The sequence below is a fragment of the Hevea brasiliensis genome, chromosome 12, assembly GCF_030052815.1.
Source record: "Hevea brasiliensis isolate MT/VB/25A 57/8 chromosome 12, ASM3005281v1, whole genome shotgun sequence".
Lineage (NCBI taxonomy): Eukaryota > Viridiplantae > Streptophyta > Magnoliopsida > Malpighiales > Euphorbiaceae > Hevea > Hevea brasiliensis.
The window spans coordinates 10,115,225-10,138,774 of record NC_079504.1 but is presented as its reverse complement, the minus strand read 5'-3'; the positions used below and the strand labels follow the sequence as shown (position 1 = coordinate 10,138,774).

The 23,550-nt window shown below is 35.7% G+C and overlaps 2 protein-coding genes across 9 annotated transcripts; one reads left to right on the top strand and one right to left on the bottom strand.

Annotated features, from left to right (window-relative positions):
- Positions 1-1,654: 1,654 nt before the first annotated feature.
- On the top strand, positions 1,655-7,573 carry LOC110646922 (serine/threonine-protein kinase MPS1). Of its 2 annotated transcripts, none has more exons than XM_058131039.1 (6): positions 1,655-2,072; positions 2,632-3,023; positions 3,275-4,242; positions 4,960-5,160; positions 5,825-5,986; positions 6,777-7,573. In XM_058131039.1, the coding sequence occupies exons 1-6, from the start codon at positions 1,897-1,899 to the stop codon at positions 7,356-7,358; spliced, it is 2,481 nt and encodes an 826-aa protein (XP_057987022.1). In that variant the 5' UTR covers positions 1,655-1,896; the 3' UTR covers positions 7,359-7,573. The 2 variants fall into 2 exon arrangements, with proteins under 2 accessions (XP_057987022.1, XP_057987021.1); XM_058131038.1 differs by having other exon boundaries at positions 3,206-4,242.
- A 296-nt stretch (positions 7,574-7,869) lies between these two features.
- On the bottom strand, positions 7,870-14,162 carry LOC110646936 (histone-lysine N-methyltransferase ASHR1). 7 transcript variants are annotated; one of them, XM_021800577.2, is made up of 15 exons: positions 13,841-14,149; positions 13,316-13,762; positions 13,081-13,226; positions 12,689-12,823; positions 12,468-12,522; positions 12,240-12,358; positions 11,625-11,713; positions 11,467-11,512; positions 10,966-11,070; positions 10,444-10,534; positions 10,242-10,361; positions 9,953-10,059; positions 9,748-9,817; positions 9,303-9,366; positions 7,870-8,335 (listed from the first exon to the last, which is right to left on the bottom strand). In XM_021800577.2, exons 2-15 carry the CDS (start codon positions 13,413-13,415, stop codon positions 8,170-8,172), a joined length of 1,413 nt encoding a protein of 470 aa, XP_021656269.2. In that variant the 5' UTR covers positions 13,416-13,762; positions 13,841-14,149; the 3' UTR covers positions 7,870-8,169. The 7 variants fall into 7 exon arrangements, with proteins under 7 accessions (XP_021656269.2, XP_021656264.2, XP_021656256.2 ...); XM_021800572.2 differs by having other exon boundaries at positions 10,444-10,528; positions 11,467-11,548; positions 13,841-14,148; XM_021800564.2 differs by having other exon boundaries at positions 11,467-11,548; positions 13,841-14,143.
- Between the last annotated feature and the right edge of the window lie 9,388 nt (positions 14,163-23,550).

Sequence of the window (23,550 nt, the reverse complement as noted above, 5' to 3'; positions counted from 1 at the left end):
ACCCTATAAATTTAGGCCATAAACAGAAAGGCCCAAAAGCCCAAACTAATAAAACCGTAAGCTAAAAATTAGATCTTCAATTTGAAAAAACTTCAACCAGAAAATTGAAGTAGCAATAACCACCAAGCATCACTGGCCACAAGTTTGCATAGCATGGCCAGACAAGATAGAGAGCGACCATCATCAGCCAGACAAAAGAGGCACAAGTCCTAACCGTTAAGGATCTATGGACATTAAGAACACCATTGAGTTCAAAGATCAAAGGCTAAAGGAACCAAGAAAATAGAGGTCATGGGAACCAAAAGAAGCAGTAAGTCGGCACCATTAGATAATAGAGGGCGACGATGACTCAGATTGTTAAGCATCTCACTTGCACTATATCCTTAAATCAACAAGTGAAAGTTCATATGTCTCGCGCCTTTAAACAGTCAATTGCACATGCAAGGGAATAATAAGACCTTCACCATTCAGCACAACACTTGCAAAAAACACACATAGTGCAAAACTAAAATAGAGAAAAACATAAAATTCAAGTAACACAACAGCATGTGAAAGAGTCCTCCATCACATAAGCCGACTACTCTACCAAAAGATAAAATATTATGTACATCCCAATTTAAGGTGGGTAAAGAATTCACATTGGGTATAAGGGAGAGAAGCGGCCTTCCCTTATCCAGAGGGATAGAAGAAGATTGACGAGTATCAAAAGCAAGGTTAAACCATTGGGCAAAAAGAAAAAGACAAATAAAAGAGAAAAGGATGATCTATCCATTAGAATTTCATATTTATCCAAACGGACAATTAATATATTGGGAGAGAGTTGAAAATAGTATGTCAGGGGTGAGCATTCGATTCAAATCGAATCAAATAATGAAAACTGAATTACATATTTTAGAAACCGAGCCGAACCAAAATAGATGAAAAACCAAAACGAACCGAATCGCTCTATTTTGGTTAAGTTCGATTCAAATTGATCGGTTTTGATTTTTGATTATTTTTTAATTTAGACTTATTTTTAAGTTATTTTGTTTGATTTTAACCTTGGTTTGAACCTAATAACCATTAATCAATAAAATTAAACAATTTATATATATATAATTATATATAATTCATAAATTCATCATAAAAATAAATCAATTCAAAAATCAATAAACTTATTTAGTTTAATTCGATTTAATCGATTTTTTCTCTTTAAAATCGAACCGAATCTAAATAACCGAAATTTTTATAATATAAAATCGAATCAAACTGAATTATATTTAAAATCGAACCGAATTACTGAATTAAGGTGGTTCGATTCGATTTATTCGATTTGAATCAAATAATGTTCACCCCTAGTATGTGTAGCCCAATTAGTCGATTATCAGCTTAAACATGCACAAAACCAATCAAGACTTGAACAACACAAATAGGATAAGCCCTTGCCTATGCATGTAGGACCTTCATCCCAATAATTATTCCTTCAATCACAAATCAAAGTATTGTAATGTCACTCATTTTCCCTATTCCAAGTTGTTGCATATGGTGGGCCTTCAATTTTCTATAATAGCCCATTTATGGAAGAGGCCCAATTCCGGAAACACGTGGAGCCAATAGCGGGACAGGCAAAAGGCACCAAATGAGCCCGAATGCGGCCCACTAAATTTTGAGAGCGCTATTGCGCCAATAAGCCAATTTCAAATCACTGGTGTGGTGTCTCTTCTCCTTCCTATTGACCGCCAACCAGTGAGTGCTGTTTCGTTCCTTCACTGTTAACTCTATGTGGAATCTCACTTCTCCATGGACACGGCCTAAACCCTAATATTTTCCAATTGAATCAGTTTTTCCATCTTCATTTTCTTCTCTATTTTCCAAAATTGCCACTATCCCATTCGGAGATGCCGTTGAGATCCAGCCATGGACGGGGAGGCTAACCTTCCGGTCTCGGCTGCTCCTCCCCCCAGGAATCTCGCCCTTCCGATCATCAACCCTGACACGACGTCGTCCTCGTCAGCGTCGTTCTCTTCCTCTTCCCCGCCGGACTTTCTCAAGCATGTTCAAGCTGCCTTCAAGCGCCATCGCCCACTCTGTACCTCATTCTCTTTCTTTTTCTCTACGTATATACATGTATGCTATGTATAGCTGTGTATGAAATGGTTTTTGGTGTCGTGTTTTCTTTCCATAGATTCGTCGTTCCTTACAATTGTGAAAAATTAGGGTTTTATTTTTTGTAACTGGTGTGCATTGTTAATTGATAAAGGTGAAACTGAATGTTCTTGTAGGCATTTGCAGTAATAAATATTGGTAAATGTGTTCAGTTAGTGCATTTTTAGGGAATATCTGTAGAATTGTCAAATCAGATTTGGGCTTCTTTGTTCCGCAAAAATGCTCTAGTGTTCGGTACCTTTAGTTAATCAGAATTAATTTGATTAGCTAAATTATGTACCATAAAAACTTCTGTATGTTTGATTTAGTTGTTGTTTTCCATTTGGGAATGTGGACGACCATATGCATTAGTGATTCTGTGAAAATAAAATTTAATGGTTCGAGGAAGTTTCTTTATCTAACAAAGGGAACATTTCATATATCACTTGCCATTTAATTACAAGGCTTGTCAAGTTCCTGAATGCTTGGTATGTTTATTTTAGGTACAAAGACCATGCCGACCTATAGTATAAAGCCTAGGCGTACTTTGGTTCCACAATGTGAAGCATCTAAAACTGCAGTTTCTGATGTAGATCCTAAGGCAGGCATGAAGAAGCCTGAGCATGTTATTCCAGTCAGTCTAACTGTAAAAGATTCAATTATGCAAACCAAAAATCCAGCTGCTGTCATTAGGGAAACTCAAGAAGAGTCAATTACTCCTCCTTCCATTTCAGGCACCATCACCAAGACCTTTGATGAGAATTTCAACCCGTCTGTTTTGCAGAAAGTTCAATCCACATCCATTATTGATTGTAAAGAGAATAATCCAATGTCCTCGTTACTTGTTGATGGCAAGAGAAGGGTCCAGTTTTCAATGGAAAAAAATGCTAATTCCCCAGGTAATATACCTCATGCTATTATTTTGAGTTTCTTGTTCCAAAGTTAGCTGTGCTGGAGCTCTTCTGTTTCACATTCTTGAAGATGTGTGGTAAAAGTTTTTGAATTCTAGTTGATGGGAAATCATTCTTGAATTTGTCACTACGTTCTGGATATATTTTTTCCCTTCTCTTCCAACATGCAGGGGCCGATGATCAAATGGCCACTGGATTGGAGAACTTATCTTCTCATATGGATTCACTTGCATTGACAGAAATGGAATGGGATGCAAGCAATCAAATAGAGGCATCAAATGTCATCAATGATGAATCAAAGCATCAGAATTTTCAGAACAATGAAACTGATATCAGTTTGAGGACTGATGGTGCAGCATCATTGTTGGCAAAAAGAACGATACTTGCCCAGGACCAAGCACTTCAATTTGGAAACTTTTTAGGCCAACCTGCTAATCAATCTTCAGTTGTTGGTCCATCTTGTGCCACCACTACATCTGTCCATTCTACTTCAGCACCTAAGCTAAACTCAACAAGTTATTACTCTTGTTCACATCCAGAGAATGGCACTCATGTGGCAGTTGAACCATTCGGAGATATTAATATGAGTTCTCAGCATATGAGTCAAAGAAATATGGAGCACCTGTCCTATAATTCACTAAAGGACACAAATGGTATGCTAATTAACCAGACAGCCATTGCAGCCCAAGCTTCTTCATCTACTATTGATGCCCAAATAAATGAGCACCATCTGCCCAGGGAGAAACAGGGCAATCTGGCCAAGGAGACTGACATTTCAAACAATCCTTCTTATGTTGGTGATAACACAACTAAAGAGAGAGGATCAGTGGACGATGTTCATGATGTACAAGCTCAGAATCCATCGTCAAAAAACCCATCCTCAGATGTGAAGTTGGAGCCTTCCAAATCAGAAAAGCAAGAAAAGGTTACAAGTGGTAAAGGTGTTTCAGTGCCTCGTAAAAGGAATTATGACCCTGACTTGTTCTTTAAAGTTAATGGGAAGCTCTATCAAAGGCTTGGTAAGATAGGAAGCGGAGGAAGTAGCGAGGTCCATAAAGTCATCTGTTCAGACTGTACAATCTATGCACTCAAGAAAATCAAACTCAAAGGTCGTGATTATGCAACTGCATATGGTTTTTGTCAGGAAATTGAGTATCTAAAGAAATTGAAGAGAAAGAACAATATCATACAGTTAATAGACTATGAGGTATTCACTTGCTAATTAAAAGTTTCTGCATTAATTAGCATACATATTTTAATTTATTCCAATCATGATTGCATATAGAATATTCTCATGTCATATCTCCTATTATGTGTTGATCTGAAACTTTGGTGGGCTCTGGGAAGAACATGCCTTATATTTTAATATAGTGCTAGGCAAGATACCAATATTTTGCTTATGACATAACATTTGATTCATCTTTGGAGTGATGTAAAATTTCCTTGCATATGATATTTGTATTTCCAAATTTGGAACTGTTATGCGTATATCACACAGGTGCACGTATGTGCATATATATATATATATATATAAAGAGTTTCTCTTGTTTAATGCAAAGGTCATTGAATGTGGTAACTGCTGCAAAAGTAAGCCATTTTGTGCTATTCTACCAGAGAATGATAGCTTAAGATAGGTATTAATAATTAAAGATGTGATATCTCTGGATGAATCATTTATATCTCTTGGTCTATTTCTTTATGTATGTATGCACATACTCCAGTCATGGTGGTAACACTAGCGCTTCAAGATATTCTTTAACTTGCGATGCGAAGTACCTCATGTGTTAGGGACTTGCTTCCTTGCTTAGTTATATGGAAATAGTGTTGTTTATGAGCATCCCATATTTCAAAATCTTAGCATCTAAAAGATTTTATTCTAGATTTTTGTATTGGGTTTATCTCTAATATTTTCTTTTGGTATTAGGTAACAGATAAAAATTTGCTCTGTGAAGTCATGAATGGATCTGTGAGTAATAAAGATGCCAGAGTTAAGGATGATGGATATATATACATGGTCCTTGAATATGGGGAAATTGATTTGGCTCACATGCTTTCACAGAAATGGAAGGAACTGGATAGCGCCAATCAGTCCATAGATGAGAATTGGCTGAGATTTTACTGGCAGGTCCTTGACTACATTTTACACTGTAATAGTTGCTAATTATATTTACAGTAATGCTTTATAGGCATTTTGGAGGGAAATAGTTTAAAGACAAGTCAGTACAAATATTCAGTGATTTTAGTTATTAATTGTTAAACATCTATGTTGGTCTTACCATTTTAATGAAGTTATTTTGAACTTGAAAGGTGGTTACTTTTTTTGTTCTTTAGGGACACTAGTAAACTCTTTAGTGTTAAATATGTGGTCATAAAAGAATAAAGATGACATAAGAGAAACAGTAGAATCAGATTAGATATCAAGATGTGGCCAAAATGACTAGTAATATGTGTATTTAAATATAATTTGTTGTATCAAAATATAATTTGTTTTATTTTGAAGATTTTAGTTTTGAATTTTGATATACTGATGAGTCATCATGCTGGATAATGCCATGCTAACCTTTCTATGCATATGTGTGAACAAATCAGATCCAATAGATACAAAAATAAAATTCAAGGGCTCAATAGATTAAAATAAAAGTTAAGGGACATAATATTTTTTTTCTTGAGAGTTTAAGTGCACCGAATAACCTTCGGAACGCAATGAACTTTTCAGTCTTTAGGCATACTGATCATTCTCATTTTACAAAAATGAAAGACTGACATTATTTAGTTAAAACATTTTGTAGCAAATACTTCAAGCTGTCAACACCATACATGAGGAACGCATAGTGCACTCTGACTTGAAGCCAGCTAATTTTCTTCTTGTCAAAGGTGCTCTAAAGTTGATTGATTTTGGAATTGCCAAAGCCATAATGAGTGATACGACTAACATCCAAAGGGATTCACAGGTAATTTTCACTCTTGTCATTCTTCTCTCTCAAATTATTGTTACATCACAAGTAGATTGCTCCATGAAGCATATTGCTTCCACTTTATGGTTCCCTCCGGTGACTTGCTAGATCTTGCTATTAGGGAATACTGTCTCTACGATTATTAAATTTTTCTGGAGGTAGCCCGGTTGATCAATAATAATTAAGAAGCTCCAGTACTGCACATTTTTTCGAATGGCCAAAAGGCAGACATACTCTGATTACTAAGCATATTTGTATTTCATTGATATTTTATGCTGTTCCCGTTTACCAATGTGCAATATCAGAATACAAATGCACATTCCTAATGCTTTCTGCCCGCAGAAAGTAATGCATTCCATATGTGTGTATTCCATATGTGTGTGTACATGTTTTTCTGGTTTTACTTTTTGATCCAGAAAATTTCTAAGGTAAAATGTGCTGTTTTCAATGGTGGTTTGAATTTTGCTCCATCATCATGGATTATTATTTCATTGAGAATCTGGATCCATTAAATGGTAGACATGATGTTGGTTCCCTAGTACAGTTATTTCTATTAATTGATGTTACTGGATATTGAATATTGGCAAAAAGTGATTATGCTTATAAATGTGTGAGGATTTTATGTATCTTTTTGGATTGTTGAATGGCCAAGTCTGGCTTTTATGATCATGAAATACTTATCCTGATTTTCATTATTTTTACTTGTCAAAGAAACAATTGGAATTCTAATTTAGGTTGTTCATTAGATCTGGAATCTGGGACTTCATACAATGTTCTGCTACTGCAGGTGGGTACTCTAAGCTACATGTCTCCTGAGGCATTCATGTGCAACGAGAGTGATGCAAATGGAAACACAATAAAGTGTGGTCGGCCATCAGATATTTGGTCTCTTGGCTGCATACTCTACCAAATGGTATATGGGAGAACCCCCTTTGCAGAGTACAAGACTTTCTGGTCTAAGTTCAAAGTTATAACAGACCCAAAACATGAAATAGCTTATGGTCCAGTTTCTAATCCCTGGCTTCTTGATCTTATGAAAAAATGTCTTGCCTGGGATCGGAATGAAAGATGGAGAATTCCTCAACTACTTCAACATCCTTTTCTTGTTCCCCCAGTCCCTCCCCAAAAATCCTTACCTGAAGAGCAAGGCTGTATGCTGATTCAACTTGTTGCTGAAGCTTGTGCTAGTAATCAGGAAGCCTCTAAGCTTTGTTATGATCTCCAACAACTGCTTAGGAATCCGGTCACTCCTGTAACATATCAGTCATTAACATCACGAGACCAACAATGTAAGTTACTCTCAGAAATATCTAAGCTTAGCTTTCAACTGAAAGAATGTCTGTCAAAGTTGGAGAGAGACTATAAATAGATTCAGGTGTACAAATGAGTTCAGGTGTGTCAATTTTAGGAGCGTTTTTGCCTAAGGGTAACTATGAAAAATGGTATTCAATCCTATTCCATTTGTTTGTAATACGTTACTTATTCCTGTTGTGTAAGTTATTGCGTAAGCATAGGATTGGAGTTATCCCCTGCTCCAAATGTACGCATCTCCTTATTGGACAATGAATTTGAACTTTCACAGCAGTTGGAAACACGTTCAGGTAATTATTCCTGCTGTACATATTGGTTTCTTTCGGAAAATATCATTTGTAAGAAAAAAAAAAAATTTCAATTTCCATAATTATAATCATATTATTTCTTGTTTGATTTTTATTTTTTGTAAAATGATTTTTATAAATTAAAAAGAATTAAAGTTCACCTAAAAATTGACAAAAAATAAATTTAATTTAATTGTAATACGATGGAATCTATTCATGCGTAGGTAGAAATATCCAAGATTTGTGGGATAGGAGGTTGAATGATAAATCATGTGGAGCACATTAGTGTTGAAAGTCTGACATTCATGAATTGTTAGCGTACAATAAAATCCTGATTTAACAAAACACCAAATCATCAACTTTGCAGCCAATATATATATATATAGTCATCAAAGAAATGTGGATGGGTTGCCAAGGCTTAAGCAGAAACAGCCTTAAGAATATGTCCTTTTAATCCAGCTTGACGTTTGCTGAGACATCTAGCTAGGCATATCAAACCCTAGAATGGTCTCCTTTTTCAGGGCCATTGCCTTGCAGCGATACTAATGTTAGCACTAACAATACCAAATATGACAGACCTCGCTACTCATCATCTTTAGATGAAAGTTTGTAAGAAGCTTCAGCACGCGCTTCCTCCAACTTCATTATCAGCTCTTTCACGAAGAGCGTATTTGTTCCATGAGTTATTCGAAGTATGTGCACTGCTTTAGTCAGCGATTTGATTGCATCCTCCGTTTTCCCAAGCAACCTGAACATCAATAATAATAGCTAGTTTAACTGCAAAATAGTGACAATGGTGATGTTCTCAAACTATTTTAGTACCTATTTTTAAAAATGGAATTAAACTCATGAGCCATACTATGAAGTTGTGGGAGAGAGTTGTGGGAGCATCGACCATCATGATACTTCTATCTCTCTTCAATCAATTTTTTTTTCATGCCGGGTGTTCAAACTATGGGAAGCGATTCTCATTAGAAGCTGATGGAGAAGAATAGAGAGAGAAAGAAAGAGACATCATTTTTTTTTTTTTTTTTTGAGAGGCTTTTATGATAGTGTTCAGAGAGAGTCTTATGGAATGTAGAAAAAAAAAAAGAATATCTATTAGGTACATACAAGTATTGAGAGATATGATATGAACCAAGAGAGTATTCCTTGGTGAATGATGTTTTGATAGGAAACTAGAACTTTGAGAAGTACTTCTAGAGTCAAAGGGTTTTAAAAAAGTAGGAAGAGAGAATATATATATTTGCAAGTTCGGGGATGTGAGGAAGATGTTAGTCATAGGATTAAAAAGGCAAATTTTTGGGATAAAAGCTTAGTTGAGTTAAGTTGAGTTGAGTTGGTGATGTTCTCAAAAAAAAAAAGGTTAGGGTATTGTAAGCATCTGGTCCAGGTTAATTAGCATCAGGCCGGGTAATTACAAATTAAGATACCATCACCATATCTAAAATATAATAGTTGCAGATATAATCTGAGTTTTTCACGTGTTGTATCAAAGAAGCCAAGAGATTTCATAGATCATTGTACATGGGTAATAAGTCAGATGGCAAGAAGAATAGAAAATAAAAAGAATAGGGTCAAGGCCTTAAACAAATTGCTTCAGAAGAAGGGATTGCCTCTATCCATACTGAAGAGTAACAACCAAGGGAACAAAATGGAAAACACCAAGAGTTCAGGCAACAGAACTAAATCTATAATGGAAGAAAAGCTCTAACCACTCGAGTTTTCCACTAGTATAATATTGCAATCCAAGCAGAGGATGAAATTCTGGATATACTCCTGCAACAAAATAGAAAGCTGAATTCAGAAGGTGACCAGAAATTTGAATTTCAACTTTGCAACGCATTAAATAGTTCAAATAAATGCAAAGTGCAAGATATAAATTTGATGAACCCCACCTGTGAACTTATGCAACCTTTAGAGTGATTTGAAGAACTATTCAAGTGTTTATATAAATTTATGCACTTAGCATGCTTATCTAGGAGAGCTTTTACTAGCATTTCAAGAATGAAATAGATATTTTTCTCTCGTAAAGCTTGATTCTTGAAGGCCTTTATGAATATTTATCCATAACCTCATTATGTTATTGAAGGAGTGATAATAATTAAAGCAGGGTTTCATTTATATCCAATTCAAGATTAAAGTTGAAGTATGGCATACTTTGATACACAGGAATGGTCAATTTGCAATACGACAGAGCATCTCTCCAGTCTTTCAGTTCCATCAACATCTGAAAAGGCCAATTATTTACATGTTATCACATGTAAATGTGTATATTACTATGAACATTGAGCTCTATATTTCTAAAATTTAACGACAAGTGGAGGACAATAAATAAAGAAAAAGGCACTCAATGTGCTGCTACCTTTAGCAGCTTATCTCGAGTTTGCATCAAGCTAATTGAAAAGGGATGGAACAATTTCTGTTGAAGTTTCTCAATCATCTTATGCATAGAAATGGCTTCCTGCAGATCTGAGCTAAGCTAAGGAACAAACTTTTTGTTTAATTTTTATAAATGTAAATAGCAGTTGTTCCTAGATTATTTAGGTTTATAAGAAGAACATTATTAAGGGGAAAAAAGAAAGAAATAAACTTGTGTGATCAAATGGCCAAAGAGATTAATTGTTCTCAACAAAAACAATAGATAAGGATACTGCCGGAGGACAGAGACTTGGAAGCCTTGTCTGAAGTTGCTCGTATTTCAGCTGCTATCTTTTTCACCTCTTCCTTGCTTCTAAGGAGGCCACACTGTTGGCACACAAAGCCTTTGTCATCTGCATTTTCAAACCTGAAATTGAAAAGGCAGGAGAGACCATCTTCTTGACTAGACCAAAAATCTAGAACCTAATCACATACCAGAATCACGAAGCAAGAAACCATTGCATCTATCATATTTGCATCTGTAACCTTCCAGAATTGCACTTTCTCGAATATCATCTTGCTGACCCTTCAATATAACATAACCATTATTAACTGACAATTAATATATGTTTGCACGTAGCTACATATATATTGCATATATAGAGAACCTTCTTCTTAGGCTAATTTTCACAGTCAAAGTATATAAATGGATTTTCTTTAAGAAATCATGTAGACTTACTATAAAGTATGTTAAAATCAAGTTAATTCAGTCCCTCTGCAGAACACAATAAACAATGTTATTTTTTGAGCTTAAATCTGCACTTTTAGTTAACTTTAGCAGAAAGAAAAACCAGCAAGAGGAGTCCCTTAGCACAAGATGGTTGAGTGAAAATGGGCTTAAACCCAAACTACAAGACGTATAATCTATAAAAACATGTCCACTGGATTTTCACTGTTAGACAAACATGCAAAAAATCAACAAAAGAAAGTCTCTTATTAAATTTAATTACGAATTACCACTTTAATGCAGCAGGGACACGTGCAAGTAAAAAAATACTGTTGTTTGAGAGATTTTTGCCGTGTCATTGTACTTCCAGCAGTCTCTATGTAACTTATCATCACCTAAAACATAACAAAAAAATTCATTCTAAAATTGATGTGAAGAAGATAATACTGAAATAGCATTGAACACTACAATATAATTTTAGAACACAGCAATATTATCAAACAACATCATATTTTCAAATAACAGAGACTCAGAACAAAGTTGGTTTAATCCTGGAAAATGCTAAAAAGAAGAGCAAAAAAAGAAAACCAATTCTTGAGATATTGATCCATGGTGAAGAATACATCTAATAACTTTTTACAAGACAACCAACCAAATCTGACAAAATATTCAGGATGATCAAGCTCTTTCCATTATTGTCAAATAAGCAGGTCCAGGCCAAATGAACTGCAACCTCTACACTTCTTCAGTTAATTTGCAGAACACAATGACTAAGAAAAAGTATGCCTCACCTCAGCACCTCTTGGTATATGTTGTACAGCACGTACCACAGCCAGCCTTCCCTCAAATACCAAAACAGCATTGGGTAAGCAGCTGCAGTACCACAACCATAGAGTAAGCAAACAATAAGAGGAAACAGCCGAATACAGCATTCCATTAAGGAAGATACCTGTGGTTAATAATGGAAACGACAGGATACAGTCCTGTGCCCAGGGGTCTCAGTTCACTATCACAAATGGTATGGGCATTGCACGCAAGCTGCATTTGATTATTGAGAATCAGATGTCGCAACTAATCATTAGAAAAGGTCTCACTAATTGAGACTTGCCTCGCGAAACGCACAGAATCACTATCCTTGAACTGAAAATTAATCGATAATGGATATGCAATTACACAACAGTATAATTCTGTGTTACTACCTATGCACCCCCCTGCCCAAATCCATAAAATTGCATTAAGTTCCCCACAAGTTATAAGCATAACTTAGACATCCTTTAAGTTCTAATTTCTAAATAAATACTTCAAGCACTAATAAAGATTCCAAGATAAAAGATGCACTCTACCCCTCTTTTTTTGCTTAAGAGAAGCTTGAACAGAAGGGAATAGGAAACATCAAATTACTATAGTTCAGCCTCATGTGAAACACTTTAGCTACAATATGCATCTTATATCTACCAAAAACATAAATAGGTACTTGAGCAAGCCAGGAACATTGAAGATGCTTTAGGATATAGTGATTAACTACAATGAATGGTTAAGATATAAACTTAAATAAGTTGGGGACCTTGGAAAAGTTCTCTGCAATCTCTTTTATGTTGATATCAGGCCACTGAAGAATCAAGTTCACAAGGTTGGCCATCTTTGCATATAGTACCAGTTGCTCCTCATCAATGTCTTTCATGTCTTTACCAAATAGGAGGTTAAACGAAACAAATCAATTTGCGGAAATGCTCTACTACTGAAAAGAAATACATAAAGCAGATCAACCAAACAAGCAAGTAAGACAGGATACGAGCCACCAACTCCTCCACCAAATTATAATTGTCTGTAGCAGTGGCCGAGATAGTCTGCATTCAATTGAATCAAGAATATTAAGAATTAATTTGAATACTGAAAATTGCATCAAATACTAGTGAATAAAAAAAATATTTATTACATGCAAAAAATTACAAATAAATGACACAAAGGAAAATACAGGGCAATTGGTAGCTTAAGGAATAATAAACTAATTACCTTCTCACTTTGCAATTTTCTCCAAAGGTAGAGTTTCACCATCAAACGTATAGAAGGTGTAACAGACTTCCGCCTGTCCTTGTCGAGCTTGGAGAGAGCATCACACTCAAGACGATGCAACTTCCACTCAGACTTCTGAAAATTATGCACAAACTCATTATTTCTTCTTAAGAAAGGGGTGGAATGAAAAGATGAAATCATTAACCCGAAAACGAAGGATCCAAGCATCATCAAAAGCAATCATTATCTAGGAATGAAAAGCTTAAACTTTAAGACAAACATGAAATGAAATGAAATGCAATAGGTTTAACACATACACACACAAACACAAGGGAAAAAGGAGGAAAATAACAAAGAAAAAGAAAATTCTGGAAAAGCGCACACACACACACCTGGCATGTGCTCCCACAGTACCACACAACTTGACAAGCTGAGCACTTCTTGAGGTTTCCTGAAGCGAAACATCCATCGCACCGCGACTCAGTTGCTGAGTTGTTTGGTACACAGATGTAAGGTTCTTGGCTTATAATTACTTCTCCTGCAATATAAAAAAGGAAATGAACTCTCCCAACTGAAGTAATTTCACTTCAAAAAGAGTTATTTGAATCATAAATTAGCAAGAATCACCTGGGTAGAGATCCTTTATGGTGACAAGACACCGTCCTTTCTCTGGAACATTTGAAACAGCTAAACCCCAATCTTGAAGAGCGCTCTGCAACTCCTCCATGGCCACTCGAGCAAGCGGCGCGCTCTCTGCTCCTGCCTCCGGAAAGTTCAAAATGCTCACTGCTATAAAGTAACAAAAAATTGTACAAGTTAAGCCATCTCAATCGAACGATGCGTATGATGGGTCCCATACTTAAAATCTACGGCTATAAAACCGCCTGTGAGAAAAAAAAAATAAATAAATAAAGCATCGCTGTGCCTATAACTTGCATCGGTTCCTCACTCCCGGTAAAGAGAAAAACTTCCCTCTCAAAAAAAACCGAAGAACTAAACTCTGCCGATCAGTGGCCGCCATGGATAGCGGCGGCGGCAGTACGACCTGAAGTCTTGTATTATCTGGAAAATCATCTGCAGTGAAGGAAATCGTTCAATCTCTGAAGAAAAATAGTGCTATTAAACTCCCTAGTAATACGGAAGTTTCCATACTCTTGGAATCGGAGATTCCTAAACTGGACAAAGAAGAGCCTTTCAATGTGGAGCCGTTCTTCAATTCTCTTTCCACTAATCGATTCGGTAGGTTGCTCATTTGGTCTCTGCGATTAACTTCGACTCACGATGTCGTTTCGCAGTGAGCACCAAGTATCACCCAATAGAAATCTTCCCTTTACTTGTATTGTGTGCATATTTGAATGCTTTTGTTATATTTTGGTTTTTGGCAAAAATTTCTGTGAGTTTCCAATTGGCGCGCAGCTTGTGTTGCTGATGTTCAATATAAGGGCGAGGTTTGTGTTGCTGTGTTTGTAAATTGGCGGTTTTTACATGCTTTTGTAGTTCGTAATGGTTTGATAGGTCGGTCAAAGAATGCGTGGGAATCTCCATTAGGTTGCCTGTTGTTTTCATTTACTGTTCAAATGGAGGATGGGCGAGTTGTGCCTTTGTCGCAAGACGTGGTGTCTCTTGCTGTTACAGAGGCAATAAAAGATGTTTGTCACAGAAAAGTAGGTTGTTTCCAATAATGAATTTATCTGAGTTGGGACCTTTTATGGTGATTTTAGTGTCTCTTTAGTGATGCTTGTGTAAGTGGGAAAATGGATTTGGTCACGTTGTCTTGGAGTATGCGGTCCTAGAGATTGAAGTTACGAAAATGAATGAACTCTTTAGAGTGATTGTATGAATGAAAGGCAAAGAGTTAAAAGAGTGATGTTGTATTACAAAAATGGACTATTCCATAGTATTTTATTCCATAATTAACGTACTAAAAGCTATGTGAAAATTTTTTTTTTCGTAATCTTTAGTAACTTAGCCTCTAATCAGATTCTCTTTGAATATATACTTTTAAGACATCAGTTGGGACCAAGCTGAAGGCATAACTTATTTCAGATTATCTTACTGCCAATGGGAACATTATATTTTTTGCTTTTGGTTATTTGGACCATTGATGCTTTGCAGTGTAATTCTTTGTAGACTACTTTGCAGTGTTACCGTTACATTACTTTATGTTATGGCCATTACAGGCCTATTTTTATCTCCTGATCGTGATCGCGACTGCAAATGCAGCCGCATCCACGATTTAAAACCATGTTTGTTGTATTTTGGAGGGCATAATAGCTTTACACTTAAAAATTAAAAACATATATGCAATAATAGGAAACAATATATACACCTAAAAATCAGAGATGGATTCCTAGAAAATATCCTGATTTGTTCCTAGGATTTCCGGATCCATTCGTGGAATCTAACAAATACATTATTTTTCTGCCATCTTCTGAACCGCATGAAATGATGAGAAATAAGGTAATGGCAAATAAAATTTAAAATTTGTAGGAATTCCATTGACATATATTGTCAGATGTTAAGGAAAAGCTAGCCTGAATTTATCTGTTTCTTTAGTCAAATTATTGTAGGGATTGAACTTCTCTGCAGAAGCTTGAATACTTGCTTTTCATGATAACCCTTTTTTGCCCTCAAAGAAATTACAATTCTTCCTCTGTTATAAAAGTATTCATATCCCATAAAATAAAATCTCAAATTGAAAACCTCTTTAATCCTATATTAATTATGACTCAACCTATCAAACATGATACAGCAAATTACTCTTCATGCACGGCCCCTGCTTGAGAATATCTAAAAGTTAGTTGAAAATAACTAGCAAAAGGTGTTTCCCCTGGCAAAATGAGAAAAAGCTTTAAAAACAGCAAATTGCTTCACTGAATAGTATGAAGTATTCCAATGCCAAGTTTTATTGATTGCCAAAATTTATTGCATAAAATTCAGGATTCCAATCTCTTCAGGAGCTGTACTATAGAACTTGGCTACACATGTGAGATGTGCTTCTATGTCCATCAAAAGGACATTAGGGGGTTTCTCATATCATCATTGTCTCCTCAAATGTCATGTCCTTGCATGCCATGAAGCAGAGAAATTGGAAGGAAGGGAGTTTTGTGGATGACTATCAACTCAACTCAATTCAATTCAACTAAGCTTATATCCCAAAAATTTATTGGAGTCGACTATATGGATTCTCTTTCTCCACTCCAAACGATTTTGGATTAAATCCTTGGAAATGTATAATTTTTTTAGGTCATGTTGTACTACTCTCCTCCAAATAAGTTTAGGTCTACCCCTTCTTTTCTTTCTTTCCTCTAACCTAATGTGCTCTAATTGTCTAACTGAAGTCTCCGTATGTCTACGCTTCACATGACTAAACCATCTCAATCTCCCTTCTCTCAACTTATTCTCAATTGACACCACTCCTACCTTTTCTCTAATACTCTCATTACGGATTTTATCTAGTCTAGTATGGTCACTCATCCACCTTAACATTCTCATCTCTGCAACTCTTATCTTAGACAGATATGACTCCTTCATCGCTCAACACTCACTACCATATAACATAGTCAGTCGTATGGCTGTATGATAAAATTTTCCTTTCAATTTATTGGGAATCTTGCAATCACATAAAACTCTCATGGCACATTTCCACTTCAATCATCCGGCTTTAATTCAATGACTAACATCCTCCTCACATCCCCCATCTACTTGAAGGATTGAGCTGAGATATTTAAAGTGATTACTTTGGGGCAATATCTCTTCATCCAAATTAACTCATTCCCCATCACCAGTTCGGCCTTCATTGAACTTGCAATGCATGTATTCTGTCTTTGTTCTACTTAACTTAAAGCCCTTTGACTCTAGAGTACTTCTCCAAAGCTCTAGCTTTCTATTGACTCCTTCTCGCGTCTCATCTATCAGAACTATATCATCCGCAAACATCATGCACCAAGGGATACTCTCTTGCATATGTTTCGTCAATTCATCTAGAACTAATATAAAAAGGTAAAGGTTTACAGCTGAACCTTGGTGTAATCCAATTGAGATAGGAAAATCTCTTGTGTCCCCTTCCACTGTGCGCACAATAATAGTTGCTCCTTCATACATATCTTTCAACACTTGTATGTACCTAATAGATACCCTCTTTTGTTCTAATACTCTCCACAAGATATCTCTTGAAACTCTATCATAAGCCTTCTTCAAATCGATAAAAATCATGTGTAGATCTTTCTTCACATCTCTATATTTCTCCATTAAGCTTCTAATGAGAAAGATCGCTTCTATAGTTGAACGACCGGGCATGAAGCCAAATTGATTGGGAGAGATAGAAGTGTCATGACGTAGTCGATATTTCACAACTCTCTCCCACAACTTCATAGTATTGCTTATGAGTTTAATTCCCCTATAGTTTGAGTAACTCTATATGTCTCTCTTACTTTTAAAAATAAGTACTAAAATACTCATCCTCCATTCATCAGGCATTTTCTTTGAGTTTAGAATCTTATTAAACAATTTAGTTAACCATGCCACTCTCATATCGCCCAAACATTTTCACACTTCAATTGGTATTCCATCGGGTCCACAGGCTTTACTCACTTTCATTCTCTTAAGTGCTTCCTTTACTTCTAAAGATCTAATCCTTCTAGTATAATTCACATTCTTTACTATTGCTCTGTAATCTATATTCACGCTATTACTACTTTGACTATTATTAAAGAGATTATCAAAATAATTTCTCCATCTTTCTTTAATATCTTCATCTTTCACCAACATTTTTCCTTCTTTATCCTTAATGCACCTAACTTGATTGAGATCTTGACATTTCTTTTCTCTCCTCCTTGCTAATCTGTAAATATCTTTCTCCTCTTCTTTAGTTCCAAGTTTCTCATATAACTTTTCAAAGGCCTACGCTCTTGCTTGACTAACTGCCTTTTTTACCTCTTTCTTTGCTATCTTGTACTGTTCATACGCCTCATTATTATCACACTTAGGTAATTTCTTATACCATTCCCTCTTTCTCTTCACTGCCTTTTGTACTTTCTCATTCTACCATCATCTCTCTCTTAGGAGTGGTTTATGTTCTCTAGACTCTCCAAGTACTTTTTTAGTTACTTCTCTAATATTTGATGCCATCTGTATCTACATACCATTGGCCTCCACATCCAGCTTCCATGCCTCGGACTCAAGAAGCTCATTTTTAAACTTCACTTGTTTTACTCCTTTGAACTCCCACCACTTTGTTCGAGCTATAATATTTCTTCTAGTCTTACTTGAATTGTTCCTAAACTTGACATCCAATACCACTAACTGATGTTAACTTGTTAAAACCTCTCCCAGAATAACCTTGCAATCCTTGTATAGAGCTCTATTTGTCGTCCTGGTTAAGAGGAAGTCAATTTGGCTTCTATGTTGCCCACTTTTGAAATTCACTAAATGTGACTCCCTTTTTATAAAGTAGGTATTTGCTAGTATTAAGTCATACGCCATAGCAAAATTCAGGATACTTTTCCCCCTCTCATTTCAGCTACCAAAATCAAAACCTCCATAAACATTCTCATAACCTTGCCTATCACTTCCTACATGTCCATTCAAATCTCCACCGATGAAAACATTCTCTTCATTCGGTATGTTTTATATTAGATTATCCATATCTTTCCAAAACTTTTGTTTACTCTCACTATCTAGTCCTATTTGTGGGGCATAAGTACTAACTATATTTATTATTTCTCCTTCTAGTGCTAGCTTTACTAGTATAATTCTATCTCCTACTCTTTTCACAGCTATTACGACATCTTTCAATGTCCTGTCTATAATTATGCCCACTCCGTTCTTGTTCCTCTCATTTCCAGTAAACTACAGTTTTTATCTTGAATTACCCACTTCCTTGCTTTTCTCTCCTACCCATTTAGTCTCCTGAATGCAGGCAATTTTCACCCTTCTCATTTCCAAGTTATCCACAAGCTCTAATAATTTTCCTATAAATGATCTAACATTCCAAGTACGAACCCTGATTCTCCTCCTATCTTGTTCCTTCCTAATTGATCTCCTTCTATGATATTTTCTATTATTCTCTATACCTATCTTGTGTTCTGTTCCACTATCTGACCTACTATCTATCCTATGGACCAACTTCTTTACCCACACCCATCCATGATGTATGAACCCTTGTTCATTTAACACAACACCCAGGCGCCAGCATGGCTCGCCGCTTTCGGTGAACGCCCTACACCCTTGCATATTTCTCACTTCACCCGGGCTCCGATGTAGCGCGTCATAAGTAGAGGACGCCCCAACGTTTATATCATAAGAATCTATATCATGAGATGTAACGAAATTTTTACGCTGGTTATCACTTACCGCAACCCTCTTTCTTTATCCGAGCTTAGAACTAGCTAAGTACAAACTATTTAGGCGGAGTTAGTTTTGTAGATGACCATCGTGTCTGATAATTCTGTAGCAATTAAATGTATTGAAGCCCCCCTCTCAAACTTTACATTTTGGTTTTTAAACCCTTCACACAGCATGTTGCTGAACTAAAATATAAACAGCTTGATTGAACCTAGAAAACCTTGTGGACAACCACTGAAAATAAAATAACTTCAAAAAAAGAAAAGAAAAAAAAAAACTTTTGCACACTTTGCTTGTAGTGAAAGTCATTTGTTTTGTTCAAATCATAGGTCATTATTTAATTTCTAATAAGCATGAATCTCTATTTTCTCTAGTATGCCTTTCTTATGTCCTTCAAATGGGCTTTAGCTAAAAGCATGTTATTCATCATTAATTGTAAGTGGTTGGTTTTCTTTGTCTATTGAACCAATTATTTTTTCCATGTCTTTAGTTACTGGTAATTCAATCTTCTCACAGATGTTTAAAGTCCTTATTGTTGTTTATTTGTCTTTATACTTGTAACCTCTTAACAACAACTGGGCATTAATCTCAAACTAGTTGGGGTTGACTATATGGATCCTTTTTCAACATTCAGCTTTATTAGAAATTAATTCCAGATAATTATAAATCTTTTTTCTGCTACTTCCTTTCACGTTATTTTAGATCTCCCTCTATTCCCTTCTCACTCCTTAAACTACTAACTTATCACACTTTCATACTAGGGCATTCAATGCTCTACATTAGATGTGACCAAACCATCTCAATCGACCCTCATTCATTTTTTCCCCAATATGTGCTATATGTACTTTCTGGCGAATGTGGTCATTCATAATTTTATCCATTATTGTAGTACTAGACATCCATCTTAACATTCGCATTTCTACCACACTCATTTTGTGGGTATATTGTATCTTAGATGCTAACATTCACCCTCATACAACAAAGCTGGCCTGACCAACATTTTATAGAATTTATCTTTCACTTTGTCAAGAATCTTAAGGTCACATGGCACACTCATTGCACTCTTCCATTTTATCCATCCTATTTTGGTCTTATGAGTTACATCCTTATCTGCCACTCTATCCTTTTGGATGATAGAATCAAAATACTTAAATTGTTTGCATTAGGCTAGATCAATGCTCACTTTCTATGCCATAAGTGTTGCGGACTAATGCCTTTAAGTTGCGCAGATCATGGACAAACATACTGTAAAATGGTCATCTCCAGAATAATCACATGATCTTTCTTTCTTCTTCAATCTGTCTTGGCTAGGACGTTGCCAAATATGCAAGCTTTGTTGTGAGAAGATCATCCATTTTTCCTTTCTTGAAGATATAAACATGTTCTCCACATTACCCAATTGAGCTCTTGAATGTTGTTGTCAAGATAAAGGCTTAACAAGTCCAATACATTTCCTCTTTTGCAAGCATAGTTGTGTGTGTGTGTGTGTGTGTGTGTGTGTGTTTTCCTTCGATATGTGCATGTCGTGGGCAGAGAGTTATCATACAAGAAAAAAACAGGGATCAAGCAGTGGAGAATGTGGTCACTGTTCAGGTATTGTTGATTGAAAGAGTTTCTAGATCTGTGGCTATTGTGCAAATTTGAATACACATGCCATACACAACTCAACTAAGCTTTATCCATAACTAATTGTATGAATCATTTTCCTTCGTTTCACTTGGTTATGGCCAAAAATGCATGTACATAAATACTAAATTGTCTATATGCTTGTTCCAGTATTAAATTGTCTACGCACTTTGTTCCAATGTAGACTGGAGATGAAGGGTTTTGTGTTTCTTAGGCTTTTAAGCATAGAGGAGAACAAGTTAGCCTTGCAATTAGCTTCTTGCTTGACCATCTGTAGCTGCCTTGTTCTTGTTTTTATTTTTAGAAAGGTTTATATGCAGAATAACTTGTAGTTTTCTGCCAAAACTAATAAAACTGTAGAAGATTTGTCAAAACTAATAATATTGGAGTTGTCTTCAGGAATGTGAGATCTCAAGTTTGAGTCCTAATCGATTGTACCAAAATAAAAATTTGTTTAGGATTCCAATTATGTTACTATAACCTTTTTTCCCTTTTATTTTGAACAGTGGCTATATACCATCTTTTTTATGCATGGAAATCCTTAGTGGAATGGGAATAATCAAGAACCATGTCTTTAATTTGGGGAAAAAAATATAATATAAATGGTCGGTTCATATTTAGCATTAATTCAGATGCATTACATTTCACAAGGGGTACTGGTGCATAGACTTGAAATAATGCATTCTTTTGTATTTAGTTCACTCTTATGTTTGCAGGGCTTGACATCCCCAGGGTATTTATTAGCTATTGGTGACAACAATCGCATGTGCAAGCTTCATCCTGATGGCAATATGTAGAGTTTATTTTCTCTTTGAAGATTGCATTTAATATCTTATAATAGTTTCCAATTGCATATGAAGGTACTCAGGTTTTTGCACTGCTGAGCTATGCTGGAGAGTATTTACCAAATAAAAAGTCTGGCACATAGGTCATGGTTAGATGTTTTTTCAATGAACACTAAATTTTGAGAGACAATGTGATGAACAAACAAGTCCAGGTTTGATGACATGCCAATTCCTTTTTTCCCTTGGTGAGAAAAAGGTTCATATGGATTCCTCATTCTTGGATTGTGCCGGAACAACTAGGACCATCAAGTTAGTGGCAAATGCTCTCATTATCTAAAATTAATTGCTGCCAAACAAAAGTGATTCTAGCCCTTTCCGTAGAGGCTCAGAATATGTAATAGGTACACAATCTGGAAAATTTTATTTGAGCACAACTAATACCTATTCAATTCTTGAAGTACACAATGCAAGATGCACTATGGGGCTATGGCTAGATTCTATTACTTAATACTTTCCCTTTTCCCGCTATCAGAGTCGGGGGCTTTTGTATCTATTAGTGCTTAGTAAGTAAGCCATAGGAACTGAAATGACTTTTGGTTCTTGGAAAAAATAATTTTACTTGTACCATTAGGAACTTCTCAAAGGTCTGTATTGCTCAGCAAGTAGCACTACAAGAAGTGGTTGCTATGACTGAGGTTGGAATTTCTGGTATTTGTTTTGCTTTGTATAGTTTTATTATCCTTGCAATTGCAATTAACTTGCAGTTGCAGCCACCATTGATCTCATCAATGTAGCTCAATAAATGGACCGTTAAAATTTGGAAGAATTTTTAGTTGGAATTACAACTATAGTTGATCGTCCATTGATTGTATAAGAGAAAAAACTAAGGCTAACATTTCTGAACATAAACCTTGTATTTTTATCAATTGCCATTAAAGAATACCATCTAAGATCTTTGCAAACTCTTATTATCTTTGAAAATTTTATTGCTTGCTTTCTCATTGCTGATGAGCATTTGAGTTGTATTTTTTTGCCCTCGTCTCTCCATGAATGGTTGGGATCAATAATATTGGCTGAAAGGCTCACCTGGTTTTGTTAAATGTTATGATGTTATGGTCTTTGTTGACAACATTACAGGATATGTGCTTGGAGGCTGTACTTTTAAATTGTTTCTGATCATTCCTTTTCTTGAGAAACACTGCAAATAAGTTTTCTGGATTTGCATTTTCAGTTTTTCCCTTCTTTTCTCTGAAAGTTGTTGTTGTTATTATTATTATTATTATTATTATTATATGAAGGTAGGGGTTCTAAACTTTCTGCCCCTGGTTGTATCAAACTATCAATTTCTTCAAAGCTGCATTTTTAGAATGTGTACTTGTCCATGGTTAATATTTCAAAGTTTGCTTTCTAGCTCAGGTTATCAAGTTTGATTTTGCAATATCTAATACTTATTAGTATTACCCAAGTGAATGTGTGCATATAGACAGATATAGATGGATGTTTGTATGTGTGCTTATATCCAGTGTTCAGTCTAAAATTTCTCCTCTAATAAGATTTGGCTTTCTCCTATCTTCTGAATCATTTGGGGTAATTAACATAGAGTCTGCTGTCTCTCAGTGCAGCCATACGTGGAAAAACATGCATTGATCTCTCTTATTTTCTCTCTTTTTAAGAATGTGTAGTGGGCCTTTGTGCATCAATGAGTAAAATAATTTCATTCAACCTAGATGTCTCAAGTCCTGCCACCTGGTGAACATTATTATCATATGAAGCTTAGGAAGGTCATTAGCGACTTCCTTACAGCTTTCTGAATTTATCTGGTCATCAACTAAACAACTATGAAAACGTGCTTTTACATGTTTGTATCCTTCCGTTCTTAGGTTTTCTTAATAATAATAGTAATGCACTTGTATCAATCGGCAATTATTTCCCTACGATTTTACATTTGAAGTTCTGGTTCTACATATCCTGTACTGATTGTTGTCTTACTGGAAGTAATCACAGTCTTGTTTCTCATGTGACTACAGTTTTGACTTCTTCAAAGGACTGGTCAGAAGGAAACTTTTATGTAGAAGATTCCTTCAGCACCATCAACTGGAAGCAACA

What these genes read in the sequence shown, in the direction of transcription:
- LOC110646922 (XM_058131038.1), top strand. Translation starts at nt 1,897, where the DNA reads ATGGACGGGGAGGCTAACCTTCCGGTCTCGGCTGCTCCTCCCCCCAGG. An exon ending in AAAAAATGCTAATTCCCCAG is followed by an intron (nt 3,024 to 3,205) that starts GTAATATACCTC and finishes TCCAACATGCAG; the next exon opens with GGGCCGATGATCAAATGGCC. An exon ending in GGCTGAGATTTTACTGGCAG is followed by an intron (nt 5,161 to 5,824) that starts GTCCTTGACTAC and finishes AACATTTTGTAG; the next exon opens with CAAATACTTCAAGCTGTCAA.
- LOC110646936 (XM_021800564.2), bottom strand. Translation starts at nt 13,415, where the DNA reads ATGGAGGAGTTGCAGAGCGCTCTTCAAGATTGGGGTTTAGCTGTTTCA. An exon ending in TTGCAGAGAACTTTTCCAAG is followed by an intron (nt 11,714 to 12,239) that starts GTCCCCAACTTA and finishes AATCAAATGCAG; the next exon opens with CTTGCGTGCAATGCCCATAC. An exon ending in GTCCCTGCTGCATTAAAGTG is followed by an intron (nt 10,535 to 10,965) that starts GTAATTCGTAAT and finishes GTTATATTGAAG; the next exon opens with GGTCAGCAAGATGATATTCG.